A 14,396-nucleotide genomic window follows, 5' to 3' on the forward strand; every position below is an offset into this window, starting at 1 on the left:
TCCGGAGCATTTGCGGAGTAAACATGATGGCGGCGAGGGGCAATCAAACGTAGATTTTACAATCTTATTTTAAATTTAGAGAAAGAGTAATGTCTTCCCGCGTTCTTTAGGATGTCTGGTCGTCTAAAATGACTGCTGCGAACCAAAAAATAATACTACGGTCAAGGCCAGGTAAGTATTAAATCCGAGTTTCAATCCGACAATGTTCATGCACTAAACTAAAAGTCAAGTCGAAAGTCGTTTTTCGTGTCAGATTTGAGTACCTACCCCGGTAACGTACCCGGACCGGCAGCTACGGTCAGCTTTTTAACTCACGCCCCAATTACGTTATCTTGATCTCACTTTGTTATTAATTTATTTATTTAATATATATTTTACTAGCTGACCCTCGGCTAACCGCAGAACAGCACTACTTTGAGTACACATTACACCGCTTGTTTGCATGTATGCTTGTTTTTTTTTTATGTTGCATGTTATCAACAATTGACTCTCCATACACAGATTGTGTTCGACTTAACCCTGATTTGACTGTGAATTTAACCGACAATCAAGAAAATGACCATCCCAGTAAGTTTTGTTTGTTTTGCTCGATTTTTGTTTTGCCTTTTTTTTGTCACTCGTGTGTTTACAATCAATTTCATAAAGGCGTGAACATTTTTTTTACATAAAACAAAATATTCGTAAAGCTTTTATAAAAATGAAACTAGAAAAACATCACAATGATTCAGGTAGGAATAGCATCATTAAAGTGGTCAGTTACCAATTTTGACAATCTTCCCAATCAGAAAATGAATCTGTTTTACAATTGAAATGTTCTGTGCCAACTTGCATTGACAATACTAATACTCTTGGTGCAACAAAAGTATTCCTTCGTCTTTATAAATATTTATAAAGTTCAGTTGAATCAAACTTGCCAATCAACGAGCACAATGAGGGTGATCGAAAACATTCCAATATTATTCAACCAATAGTACCCCCTGTGTCAATTTGAATTGCGAAATTTATAAATATTTTTAAGGGTGAAGGAAATACCTTTGTTGCGCTGAGAGTATTTACATCAAACATTGCATGCATCAATATATTATACCTTGTATATGCTTTGCCTTCTAACAGCGTGTACACAAGCATATTGGTTTCAGTTGTATTGTTATTTAACATATAAACATCAACATACAACATTAAAAATATATTAAGAAAATAATGTTAATTCAAAACTGTTACAACTTATGTACTACTCATTTAAAATAAATTACACCCATTGCTCAGTAAGTAAATAACGATTGATATGTAATGCAGGGTTTGCACTAGTGTCTCGGCAAGACGAGTCCCATTTACCAAATTTAAAAAAATTTAAATTTGACCCTGGATAACTTTACTAGAGATTGGACCCCAACTTGCCTGAAATACTGGGTCAATAATTGGAGCCCTGGAAGCAAAATATTGAGTTAACACAATTCCTGTGATGTGCTTAAAATAAAATATACCGATAATATAGCTACTTTGTTTCAAATTATTGTTGACTACCTGCAGATATTTGTCCACAGTCTAGATATATTTACATTATTTGTATGTGTGTGTAAATATGTCTAGGCTGTAGATAAAGTCTGTCGGTACTCAACAATGTTTTGAAGCAAAGTCGGTAATCAGTTGTCTAATCTTACAACAAGAAGAACATTTAAAACAAAATCTCAGTGGTTTTTCACTGTAACATATCTTGTAGTCTTCACTATATAATGTATAAGTCAAATGTAAGAGAAAGCACCAAATTACCTTTAACTGTATCTAACCAAATATTTGGTTGGGTTTTAAATTCATAGATCTTTCAGTGAATTTACATATTTTTTTTTTTTAAATGTTTTTTGTGCCAGGCGACAGGCCTGGACATTGAGTGTTCATGTTGTCTCTCCTGACTTTTTTGTATGTGCAAATTGCAAGTGCTTGTGCTGACACATTAGTCATATTCATGTTTGGGACTACATGACAAGGCTGTGTGGCCATCTCTCTATCAAATGGCAATTTTAATGCGCTATCCTGGCGTCAACCAGTCTCGGTTGAACGCAAGCACCTGCGGACCTTAACCAAGGTTTTCCCAAAGTTGCATTCATTAGTGAATGAATCTCGGCCAGTAGAATTGGTCTTCCCATTGATCTGTGGCACACTCACCCAGTGTAGGGGTCGACCCTTTTGATGTTCAGCCTAAGGTAGGAAATGAACTTGGGTCTATCGTTCATGAGCCTCATGCGACATCTACTATGCTACCAGCGACTAGCAAATTTACCGTACATATTTACCTAAGATTCAATTTAGTGGATTTTACAGTTGATGCAATTGATGTCATCGGTCTTTATGTTGCAGTGCAAGTGATGTCACCATTGTGATGCCATTATTTTAATTTCGGGTATGAATGATTGGGTCTTGCCGACCAGCCATTGCACATATGATTAAAACATAAACAAGTGTCATGATCTATATCATTCATCATAATAATTACCCACATTGAAGATGCCACATTGAACACGCAACGTAATCTGTTTCTGAATACTGAATGTTTTATTTCACAAATACATAAACTAGTTAATAGATACAATTCAAAATGACAGTATCATAGTTATCGGGAAATGATAAAATAGAAAAAGAAATAGTCCAGTAGTACTGAATAAGTCTGTGATCCTGTTACTCAAAATTGTTACTTTGGTCATATTCGTTGGGTTTTAAATTTATAGATAAGCATATGCTTGGACAAATATACTTGTAATATTTATTTAATAAGTAAATAAATTAAAAGATAATTCAAAATTAAGACTAAGTTTAAAGCGGGAGGGTCGTCACCTGTGCACAAGTCCCAAGCAACGATAACAACACACGCTAAAAACCCAAAGGCTCATGGGTAGGCGCTTGTTTGTAAACAATGACACGCTATGGCCATCTGACACATGCGCAGGTGACAACTCATCCGCTTTAATACATTAATATTTTAATTTACAAAGTGATTTTGTGTGGGATACAGGAAATTCAACTTGTTCAAGTTTTTTTTGACAAAACATGAGACAAAACTTGAAAGATAAAAGCACACTCAATTATCAATCCAGTGAAGTTGGACACGGGATATTTCCACAGTCATTCCTTATTTGGTTATATCGACTGTCTTCTATACTGTGAGAATCTTGGAGCTTGGTTAGAAACAAAGAAATTTACAAAACGCAACATTGTAATGCTCTTATGTAGTACTGCGCTTGACTACACGCTGTTGTAATCTGAGTTCACCTCTATTTTTCCTCTATGTGGTTTTTTTGTTTTTTATGATCTAGAATTTCTTAATGATCTACAGGACATATTAGCACATGGTTGTACGACAATGATGTTGATATGCATAGATCAATTGATTCTCTTATTTTAATTGCATTGTTTTATATTCCCATAAAAGTATCTTCTCATGCAGGTGAGAATAATGCACCATCTGAAGACAACTTTGCATTACGAGACTGTTCATATCCAGAACTAGAGGACGGTCAGATATTGGTAAAAACACTGTACTTGTCAGCTGATCCTTACATGGTATGTCTTAGTGTAAATGCACAAACAGTTCATGATAGTTATTGAATAAATAATTAATTGTACAAAATTATGTCTTTGTGTAAATTAAAAGTTTATCTTTAGATTTATATATAGGCGCTTTTCATAGGTCTGGTGAACTCAGAAAGAGGCTTCTGAAGGTCTCTGCCACTTAAAACTGTGAGGGCGCCAGACTTATAAAAAGGGTTTGTGAGTAAATTTTCAACTGAAAATAGTAATAATAATAAATAATCATGACTCAAATATTAATTATTATGAGACACATTCGTTTCTCATTTCTATTAGCATTAATGATGATTTTTGCGTATCAATTTAGAGTATGAACTTTTAATAAGCGGATACAATTTTTTAAGCCACAATAGCAAATCATGAATTAAAAAATAAATGCAAAATTTAAGGATTACAACGTAAATCAGTGTTTTAAGTATACATGTATGGTTATTTTGGATTCTTTGAAGCAAGATTGACCATCTACTATAATTGTTGCCATAAGCTGTATAGTACGCTGGTTATCTTTTCTCTCACCAGAGGTGTCAGATGAATGCGTATACCGGCACTGACTACCTGCATTCCTTTGAGATTGGTCAAACTATTGAAGGTAATGGAGTGGGCGTAGTACTTAAAAGTAACACAGAAGACTTCAATCGCGGCGATATTGTAGAGAGTTATCACTGGCCGTGGCAATTATACGCTACTCTCAATGTGGGAGGTCTCAATTGTCTCACAGCTAACAAGGTAAGAAACTATGTAGCTCCTCGAAATGGACAGTACCTGCCTTCATCCATTCAATATGCAGACATACAAAGACTTTAAACATGAGAACAGTGTTGTGGTATTCTATTCCTGCATGAATTTGCATTTTATTACACTTGTCTGTTGCATACAGAAATATACATACAGAAAATCTCCAAAAATTCCTATAAACTCATAAAAAACATGAAAATCTTAAGCGTCTACAAAGTTGAATTCATTTTCTATCATCAACAGACAGATAGATAACTGGCGATGCATCTCATTTAGAGGTCACCATCTACCCACTGACTATGTGCTGTAACACTTTAGTCTCATAATGCATAAAAGAATAGTGAATTATAAACTGACTGGTATTGTATTTGCATATTGTTTTGCAGTATTTTTAGCTCCGCTGTCCACTTTGTCGAGCGGAGCTTATCATATGAGTGATTGTCCGTGTCAATGTTTTACTTTTTCAACTTCTTCTTGAAAACTACAAGCCTCAATGCTTTGATACCTGATGTATATGTACCTTGGGTAGACCTCTCTAGATTTGTTCATTTCATGATGATATCTTCAATTCTCTAATTTTGATAATATTTTTGGTAAAAAGTGATATTTTCAACTTTTTGTTAGAAACCGCAAGTCCAATTGCTTTGATATTACATACATAGATACTACAAGTGGACCTCTCTCAAATTTGTTCATTTTGTAATGATATCTTTAATTCTCTAATTTTGGTGAATATTTTTGTAATTTTTGATAAAAAATTATATATGTCCCGTTGCTTTGGTACTTTGCATATTGTTCATTTTCTAATGATATCTTCTGTTCTTTAATTGAAATGTGCATTGCTAACAGCGGAGATATCTCAGCCGACAGGCTGCTTGTTATTGTTCAAAAAAGTAAAACAATAATCAAAATAGATGATTGATGATCAGGTTTCATGACTAGTCATTCAAATTTGGCAAATTTCAAACAAACAAATTTCAAACCCAAAATGTACAAATTTACAAAAGTATTTAGAGAGTGGGCACTTAATCAGACATTAAGTTAGGTTGAATACAATAGTGCATTGTACACAAAAACCATCTTCCATATCTTGGACTACATAACTAGACTATGTGACTGACTTCCTATCATAATGACACTGTAATTGGCAAGTTATTTCAACATCCAGCCATCAAGCGGCTTGGTAACAACCAACAATGCTTTCAGTGATTGTTTCGGTATGTCTGTGCTTATTTAGTAATATGTGTATACATGTTTTGTACAGGTTGACAGGAGACTAGTTGGCACTCATTACTCTCTAATGCTTGGTTTATATGGACCACCTGGATTAGCCGCACTTATTGGTATTAGGGAGAAAGGTCATCTCGTCCCGGATGCAAATCAGACGTTTGTTGTAAGCGCGGCCGCTGGTGCATGTGGATCGCTGGCTGGACAGGTAATATAATGGTTGATCCTTGGAATTTAATGAGCTTGTTATTTATAATGCGAATCAGACGTTTGTTGTTAGTACAGATGCTGTTACGTGTTGATTGATGACTGTGCAAATGGAAAATTCATAAATTTGTTATTTGTGATGCAAATCAGATGTTTGTATTTAGTGCCACTGCTAGTGCTTAATATTTTGTCATGGTCCAAAGTAGATGTATATGCTCTTTCAACTCATTGAAGGGAGACTCCGCTTTCCTATTGCACCAGTGCATCATGGAACATGTAATTTGAGTGACTCAACCATTATTTATTATGTATACAAATATAAATTATACATCTTAGTTAAAAATGTTGAAAAACAATAACAAGGTAAATTCAAAAAGTGCAGATTGCAGAGTAAATACATGTAGAAGGAAACAGAGTCTATTTTTTCGTGCGAATAATGTCTAAATTTGCTCACATTGTCGAGAATGGTATAGAAGTATCTTCGGAATAAATATTGAATGCATTGGTGTTTTGGGTGCTTACCATGAGCTAAGCGCTCGAACACACTTTGTTAGCCTGTGCTAAGAATCTAAACTAGTCAAATTTTTCATACTTATGCTGTACTAAACGTTTTCTTAGCACAGGCATTTTAATCTCTTAGCCCATGCATGGAGGTAATCTCTTTTTACCTCCATGGCCCATGTTAAGGAGCTGTGCACAAAGGCAACTATAGTCACTGACAGTTGGATTAATGCTTTGATTTAAACAAATCTGTCATTGAAAGATCAAAGTCATTTTAAAAATCCAATTTTCTTCAACTTATCGGTAAGAACTGTGCTTAAATCTTGTCTAACTAGTAAACTAACTAACATAATGGCCATGATTATATATGACAGAATATTTTATAAAAAGGTGCACTTTGACCAGATACATCCCTCTAGTGTGTGATTTGCATACTGAAATCAGGGTGCCATCTTTTTAGCTCTGCTGTCGACTTTGTCGAGCGGAGCTTATCATATGAGTGATTGTCCATCGTCCGTGTCAATGTTTTACTTTTTCGACTTCTTCTTGAAAACTACAAGCCTGAATGCTTTGATACTTGGGGTAGACCTCTTAGATTTGTTCATTTCATGATGATATCTTCAATTCTCTAATTTTGGTGAATATTTTTGTAATTTTTGGTAAAAAGTGATATTTTCGACTTCTTGTTAAAAACCGCAAATCCAATTGCTTTGATATTACATACATGTGGACCTTTCTCAGATTTGTTCTTTTCGTGATGATATCTTCAATTCTCTAATTTTGGTGAATATTTTTGTAATTTTTGGTAAAAAGTGATATTTTCAACTTCTTGTTAAAAACCGCAAATCCAATTGCTTTGATATTACATACATGTGGACCTTTCTCAGATTTGTTCATTTCGTGATGATATCTTCAATTCTCTAATTTTGGTGAATATTTTTGTCATTTTTGGTAAAAAGTGATATTTTCAACTTCTTGTTAAAAACCAAAAGGCCAATTGCTTTGATATTACATATATAGGTACTGCATGTGGACCACTCTCAAATTTGTTCATTTCATGATGATATCTTCAATTCTCTAATTTTGATGAATATTTTTGTCATTTTTGGTAAAAAGTGATATTTTCGACTTCTTGTTAAAAACCGCAAGTCCAATTGCTTTGATATTACAAATATAGGTACTACATGTTAACCTCTCCCAGATTTGTTCATTTCATGATGATATCTTTAATTCTCTAATTTTGATGAATATTTTTGTCATTTTTGGTAAAAAGTGATATTTTCGACTTCTTGTGAAAAATTCTGATTGTTTTAAGGTAGAGATGCAGTTTATTTGGCTTGCTTTTTAATTGAGTAATTAGACAATGAAGATGGTATTATATATCCAACATGTTATATATTTTCTAAAAGCTTATTATACAAACTTTGTAAAATTTGTTTTTATTTCAAATATCCAGAATGCGTTTTTGATTTTGGATCAAAAATGTGCTTTTTTGGACAAAAGTGGTTTAAAAAAAATTAGCTTAAAAACTTCAAGTCCGTTTGTGGGTAAAATTACATCACTGGATACCTTGGTATACTACTAATTCAAATGCGTCCATTCATCTCTCTAACGGCTTTCAAAGTCGCACAGCATGACCTCAAAGTTCACTCTTTTCTATTTTTGCATAATTTATATATCCATGTTAATTGCGGACTTGTTATTTTTGTTCCACTCGCCGTAATAAACTGTCCGGACGCATTTTGAAGGGGGAACACCTTGTCAATAATGTGTGAAAATTTCGAGGCAAATGGCCAAAGCGTCTATCAGCTATTTTAATTTAAAACCCAAGAATTCACCAAAAATAGAAGACGAGAAAAAGGCTAATTTGCATATTTGCGCGTTAAACCGGGAATTACTGCTTTGTCATACTTTCTAGACTATTGAAGTTGAAAGTTAACGTATAGACATAGACATTTTATGTAAAATCGTTGGACCAGAACAACTGCTTTTGAATATATAAATCAGAAACACGTCATTCATACCAGTGTTTTGATGGGGTCGGTAAAAACACATGTCAATGCCCAGTAAATATGACGTCATCTCATGAATTATTAAACAGGGGGCGATCCTAGGAAGGTGACCTTTTATCACGATCAAAACATCATGGCTTCTCTTTGATGTATTTTCAATAAAAAATGGTTTATCGTGAAGAGTACAAAGTGGGACGGTCGCCTGCAAGAAGAGAGCTCCAGCTCCTAACGTAAAAGTTTTAAAATTTCGACCGGTTTTAAATAATTAGTGTTGGAAATCTGACATGTTTTAAAAGTGCAAAATTAAGGTGCATTTTCGGGCGGTCGAATTTTTCTGAATAGAAATCAGAAAATGAAAAAAATAGGAGTGCTAAACAGTGTGTTAGTTAGTTTAAAAAAAATGGAATGTCCGTCAAATTGACGTAAACTTCCCCATTTTTCACGGGAAAAAGCAAAGGTCGTGGCCGAGTTGCAGGCTAAAAAACTCAAAAATCAAAACAAAATCATCAATCAGTAAGTATTATGACAAGGAAAACAAAACATCAGACGCGGAGAAGCGGTCAGCGCGTCAAAAGAGTTGTTAATGTATCAAGTTACCTCTCTCTGTGATTTATTTTTCATTGAAATTATTTGCTTGTTTTCAATTAATTTTAGCGTACCTCTGTAATTTATTTTAGCATTGTCAGTTGTTTGCTTCATTGAATTAAATTGAGTTCGTCCAGTTGCAAACAAAGCTGTCTCGCACCACCTAGCAAAACTTGCGAATGATCGAAGTACAGGTACCCATTGGACAAAAGATACACGAAAGTTTGTATCTCCCCGACCCAGTGCAATATATCCGGTTAGAATCAAAGCTCACGTGTCCCTTATTTGAGGGACCAGATTCTGCCGTAAATTCGGGATGGGATTTAGAAAAAAATAAAATAGGACTTTTAAGGTGTATTTTGTCGCCATTTTCGGACATTTCAATCATTCCTGAAGCCTAAAATAGAGTCTAAGTTTTACCGTAGTCATTGACGCCTATTCAAGAGTATGATGTTTATTGTGACTAGCGTGAATGGGTAAGCTTCGTTTCGACAATGAGCTGTTATCACTGTAAACAATGTTAATTATTCTTCACATGCTCAGTTTATTTTTTGAGAACAATTATTTAAAAATAAAATCTCTCAATCAGAAACTCGGGTTCACGCCTTCAGGGAAAGTCACGTTTGGACGCTCACATCGATTTTGTTTTTCGTTCGGCGGGCTGATGCCTTCAGTGTAGCTTTTGCCTTTTCCGACATAGAAATCATCTGAATCTTCTTTCTACCTCTCTTTCTTTTCACACCACGCATAATGTAATGATAAAAATTAGGAAAAATCGCTGAGGAAATATAATGTTTGATTCGCTAGCGAGCGATAACTGATTTGAGAATAATTGCATGTGAATTGAATGAACTATGACCCGTACAATCTCGATTTGCTCATTGTCAATCAAAAGTCCTGTTATTTGATTACTCATGCAAATTAGGCAATTGGACATAAACATTGCAACGTGTGAGTGTTTTTTATTTTTAACCAGAAAATAAACAGCAATTTTAACGGTGTTCCAATAAGAATTCGTTGGTCAAATTTTCACAGAATGTTCTTTAGATAAAAATCTATATAAAAAACGAAAAAAACTATTTTTGATTGAAATTTACAAATAAACTGCATCTCTATCTTAATACTATACATATTGCTCATTTTCTAATGATATCTTCAGTTCCTAATTGAAATGTGCATTGCTAACAGCGGAGCTATCTCAGCTGACAGGCTACTTGTTTGTTTTTTCACAGGTTGCCAGACTAGAAGGATGCAATAACGTTGTTGGTATCTGCGGCTCCGATGAGAAGTGTGACTACATTACTAACGAGTTAGGATTCAATCACGCCATTAACTATAAGACACAAGATGTACCCGAGAGGTTGCAGGAGACTTGTCCAGCTGGTATTGATATATACTTTGATAATGTTGGTGGAACAATTACAGATGAGGTTATCAAACAGGTGAGATATATGTATTAAAACCTTTTCAGCTGCATTGTTTTTCCGCCATAATATTGGTGCCATGTTGTTCCTATTTTTGCGTATTTTTTTTATCAATTCTTTTATAATGGCTTCAGGCCCTACAAAAATTTGATTTTTTTTTATTATTTTGTGAAATAAGACAAGAGTTAACTTTGGTGCTCAAAGGGTTAAACATTTACAGTGAGTCTTAGAAGTACTGGGGCTGCAATTTGGCAAACTAGTATGCCTTGGATTTGAATAAATATTTTGGTTATTCCAGACTTGACGTTGCAAATTGATTGTCCTTTGCTTTGCCATATCAATGATTATTAAGGGTGTAACAATTCATTATCATTAACTTTAAGTCACATTACCATGATAGTTATTTTCAACCTATCATTGTTAAATTTGCAGAATATATACAGACAACATTGTGATAAAAATTAAATATATTTACATGCATGTAAAGAAAAAACTAGTTTTGACTTTTGAAACTTAGCATTAAATACCTTTTGTTTTGAGGTGGGTCCAGTTATGAATGTCATTTCCTATGCACTACTTTTAATGATCGTAAACCCATTACAATATTTCATACATGCAAGTCCCTCAGAAAATACTAATCCACAGATGGCTGTCACAGGCAGTAAATGCATAATATCTTGTTTAGCATATTCTAGTCATTATCCCTATTTCTGTGGAAATGTATCCATTTAAGTGAATAATCAGCCATGACGATGTCATGAAACTCATTAGTATTCAGAATGCTGGAATCACCATAATACTGGTAGTCCTAACTTATTGAGTTTCTCTTTTCCTATAGATGAACTCTAATTCCCATATAATACTATGTGGAACAATAGCAACCTATAATACTGATCTTCCATATCCGCCACCGTTATCCGATGATATTCAAGACATCGTCGAAGACCAGAATATTACAAGAGATCGATTCCTTGTCATCAATTATATTAGTAGGTTTCCTAAAAGCATTAAGCAGCTTGCACAGTGGTATAAGCAAGGAAAACTCAAGGCAAGTATACTGACAAATGTTTGCAACAAGCAGGGTTTCAACTTGAACTTTGCAGTTAAGAGGGCACCAGATTTCAAGGTCAAATCTACCAATAATAAAAAATTGTCCTAGCATACAGGCATCAGGACAAATGCCTTGGGTATCAAGGCTATATTACCATTTATGTTTCAGTGAAGTTCATGCTGTGAACTAGAATATTACGTGAAGTTAAAATTTGATGTTGACTATGCAATTATTTTTTTTCGTCATTGTGTCGATCAGTTTGAAACCACCTCACTTTTTTGCAATTTTGCATACTAGTTAAGTGCGCCACCTATGGCAGAAGGGGAAATGTTTGTTTTCCATTTCAGCGGGATGTTTTGTTGATTAAAATCAACCTTTAATGCGTGTATATGGTAATTTTTAATAATTACTTCTGTATTTACAGGTAGATCCAATTTCCCAAATATACATCTACACCACTATTGTAGTTTCTTATGAGACATTCAGAAATTCTTGCATTTGACTCGCACCTGATATTGTCTCTCTTGCAGGTTCGTGAGACAATTTCCGGCGGAATTTCAAGTTCACCAAAAGCGTTCATATCCATGATGACTGGAGGCAACATAGGAAAACAAGTTGTACATATCGCTTATCTTTGATAATTCATACTGGACTTGAGAAAGGAGTATCCAGGCACCTGCTTGAAAAGTAACCTCATATGTGATTGGCTAAGAAGGAGATCATTGTTAGGAATTTCAATGTGGAAGCCAATAACACAAACTGTTGTCTGAAGTTTATACTGCTATCTAAAAATACTTGACATGTATGTTATCTTGTTCCTGATTGGTTGAATACCACATTTTGCTGAATTTGTAATCCTGAGGACCAATGATATCATTTCTCTAAAGATGATAAATCATCTGGGTTGCATGCTGCATTCTTAATGTTGGTAAATAGCTGTGACACTTATTAAGGTGGTTTTTAATGAAAGTGTGCTATTGTTACAAATCAAAGCATTTTTTTTAATGTGGCATGTGATAGGAGTAGAATTCATTTGTACTTGACAAGTGTATTGTGGGTATATTGATATAATTTTTGTCTTGAGGGCAGTTGGGTCTCATTTTATTATGATACGCACATTGGTGAAATGCGAATTAAATGTTAATAATGTAGCGAGCACTGCCATTTAAAGAATCAAGGTCATCGTAATGGATTGCATTTTTTTTTTACCCAATACCTGATGTTTTTGTTATCCATTTAGACTTTTAGCAGGTGAGGTGCTAAATAAACTAACACATCATATATGTTGCTACTGTGGGTATATTAAGTATGAGACCCATCCTGAATGCATGTGATTTAGACAACTACCAACTTTTATAGTAGCCTTGCTTTGTTTTGGCTTTTATACAGTTGGCAGATATTTGAATGTTATTATCAAGCCTGGCAGTGAATATATCACAGATCGTTGCTGTATTTGCTCAATTTGTGAATGCACTTACAAATGACAGATTTGTGTTAAAATCCTATTTAAAGTATTGTGTTTTGTTAGTTCACTTTTATCAGAGATGCACGTCAATGTTTTCTGTATGTGTATGCCCATGTGAGTTTGACTAATGACCAATAATTTCTAACTGAATGATGAAAAAAACATGACTGCATATTAAAAATACATTTTGTAATTGATACATTTCACTCATGTTCAACACATGTCCATTTTGAGTGTTGTTTGTCCAGTTGAGATGGGAGATCCACATTTTTGAGCTCTGGTGATTCACTGTTATATTCATCACTTTACCTCATAAGTTTTTCTATGCACCATTGTGGATTATGTTAAATCCGATTTACACTTAATATTTTTTTGCTGCATGATAGTTCCAGGTTGATAGCATCTTTGCCACCTTATACTAAATGTGAAGCCACAACAATTTTGTTTGTTTTTTACTCTATAAAATGTTTTCTAGAGGCTCCATTCCCTAGTCATTCGAAGTGCACCATGAATGCAATGCATTTTGAAATCTGTATTTGTATTTGAGACATTCCAACAGATCATGTTGTATGGCAATTGTCTGCTATTGCTTGTATGTTCTTCACCATTGAAGCTAACTGCATTAAATTCTGTATACTTCATTGTAACTATATTTATTTGTGTTCATTAAACTATGCACATTGAACAGTTCTCTTAGAAATTGTATTTCACATTGTGAAATAATGACTCAACTAACTGATCACTAAAGCAATGTTGTCATTGTTTGAAATAAAAGTAATGATATAATGTTCAAGAGGCATACAACTTCAACATCCATATAAACTGGAAAATAGCTTCTTCGTACACTAGTGCTTCCGAGTTTACACAAAAAATCAAATGACTTGGAATAATATTTTTAGTGTTGCAGTCATCATGCATCTTCAAATTTTGTGTAAACAAAGAATGTATTTAACTTGCGTTGTATATGCCACATGCGACCCATAGTGAACATGACATGGCGCGATGACTATGGCACTTTAAGAAGGAATTTCAAAACTGTGTTTTGCATGCAATGTTGTCAATGTTTTATAACCTTATTAAAATTAATACCATACTACTCAATTTAATAACCAAATCTCCGTTCTGACCTCAAGTATTGTATTAAACGTTTTTTTAGTTGTTGAGTTGGTGTTAAATTGTTTTTCAGTTTGTGTTATTCTATTCTCAATATGCTACTTCAGCCTAGATAGAATCTATGATATTTCACTCACTATATGCCCTGCAATCTAACATGCTCTATGGTGCTAATGGTACATCATTATTAATTCAGATAGGCATATAGCCAGTGGAACATTGCGTAGATTTTAGGCTGGAGTGGTGTATAGGGAATGGAATACCACATATGTTCTAGGCTAGCTACATATTTGCCCTCACGAATTTGTCTATAGGTTTCCCATGGATTCTTCTATAGCAATTTTTTCACGCCTCATAGCAGGGCTCATAAGTTATTATTTTTATGTAAATTTCAATTTTTTTTCACAAGTTATGATTTAAAGAAAAGAAATATAGATTGTTGAAGTAAATAGTTGGAAAATAAATTCAAATTAAAAATTAATTGTGTACTATTT

The 14,396-nt window shown here is 34.1% G+C and overlaps 1 protein-coding gene across 5 annotated transcripts; it reads left to right on the forward strand.

Annotated features, from left to right (window-relative positions):
* LOC102805855 (prostaglandin reductase 2-like) lies at positions 1-14,383 on the forward strand. Of its 5 annotated transcripts, XM_085497906.1 has the most exons (8): positions 1-171; positions 502-567; positions 3,425-3,555; positions 4,102-4,308; positions 5,582-5,752; positions 10,082-10,291; positions 11,112-11,321; positions 11,855-14,383. In XM_085497906.1, exons 1-8 carry the CDS (start codon positions 129-131, stop codon positions 11,960-11,962), a joined length of 1,146 nt encoding a protein of 381 aa, XP_085354032.1. In that variant the 5' UTR covers positions 1-128; the 3' UTR covers positions 11,963-14,383. The 5 variants fall into 5 exon arrangements, with proteins under 5 accessions (XP_085354032.1, XP_085354035.1, XP_085354031.1 ...); XM_085497909.1 differs by lacking the exon at positions 502-567 and having other exon boundaries at positions 3,440-3,555; XM_085497905.1 differs by having other exon boundaries at positions 11,112-11,969.
* The last annotated feature ends 13 nt before the right edge of the window (positions 14,384-14,396 follow it).

The sequence above is a fragment of the Saccoglossus kowalevskii genome, chromosome 4 (genome assembly GCF_978046115.1).
Source record: "Saccoglossus kowalevskii chromosome 4, keSacKowa6.1, whole genome shotgun sequence".
Taxonomy (NCBI): Eukaryota; Metazoa; Hemichordata; class Enteropneusta; family Harrimaniidae; genus Saccoglossus; species Saccoglossus kowalevskii.

What these genes read in the sequence shown, in the direction of transcription:
- LOC102805855 (XM_085497905.1), top strand. Translation starts at nt 129, where the DNA reads ATGACTGCTGCGAACCAAAAAATAATACTACGGTCAAGGCCAG. An exon ending in TCAAGAAAATGACCATCCCA is followed by an intron (nt 568 to 3,424) that starts GTAAGTTTTGTT and finishes TTCCCATAAAAG; the next exon opens with TATCTTCTCATGCAGGTGAG. An exon ending in GTGGATCGCTGGCTGGACAG is followed by an intron (nt 5,753 to 10,081) that starts GTAATATAATGG and finishes GTTTTTTCACAG; the next exon opens with GTTGCCAGACTAGAAGGATG.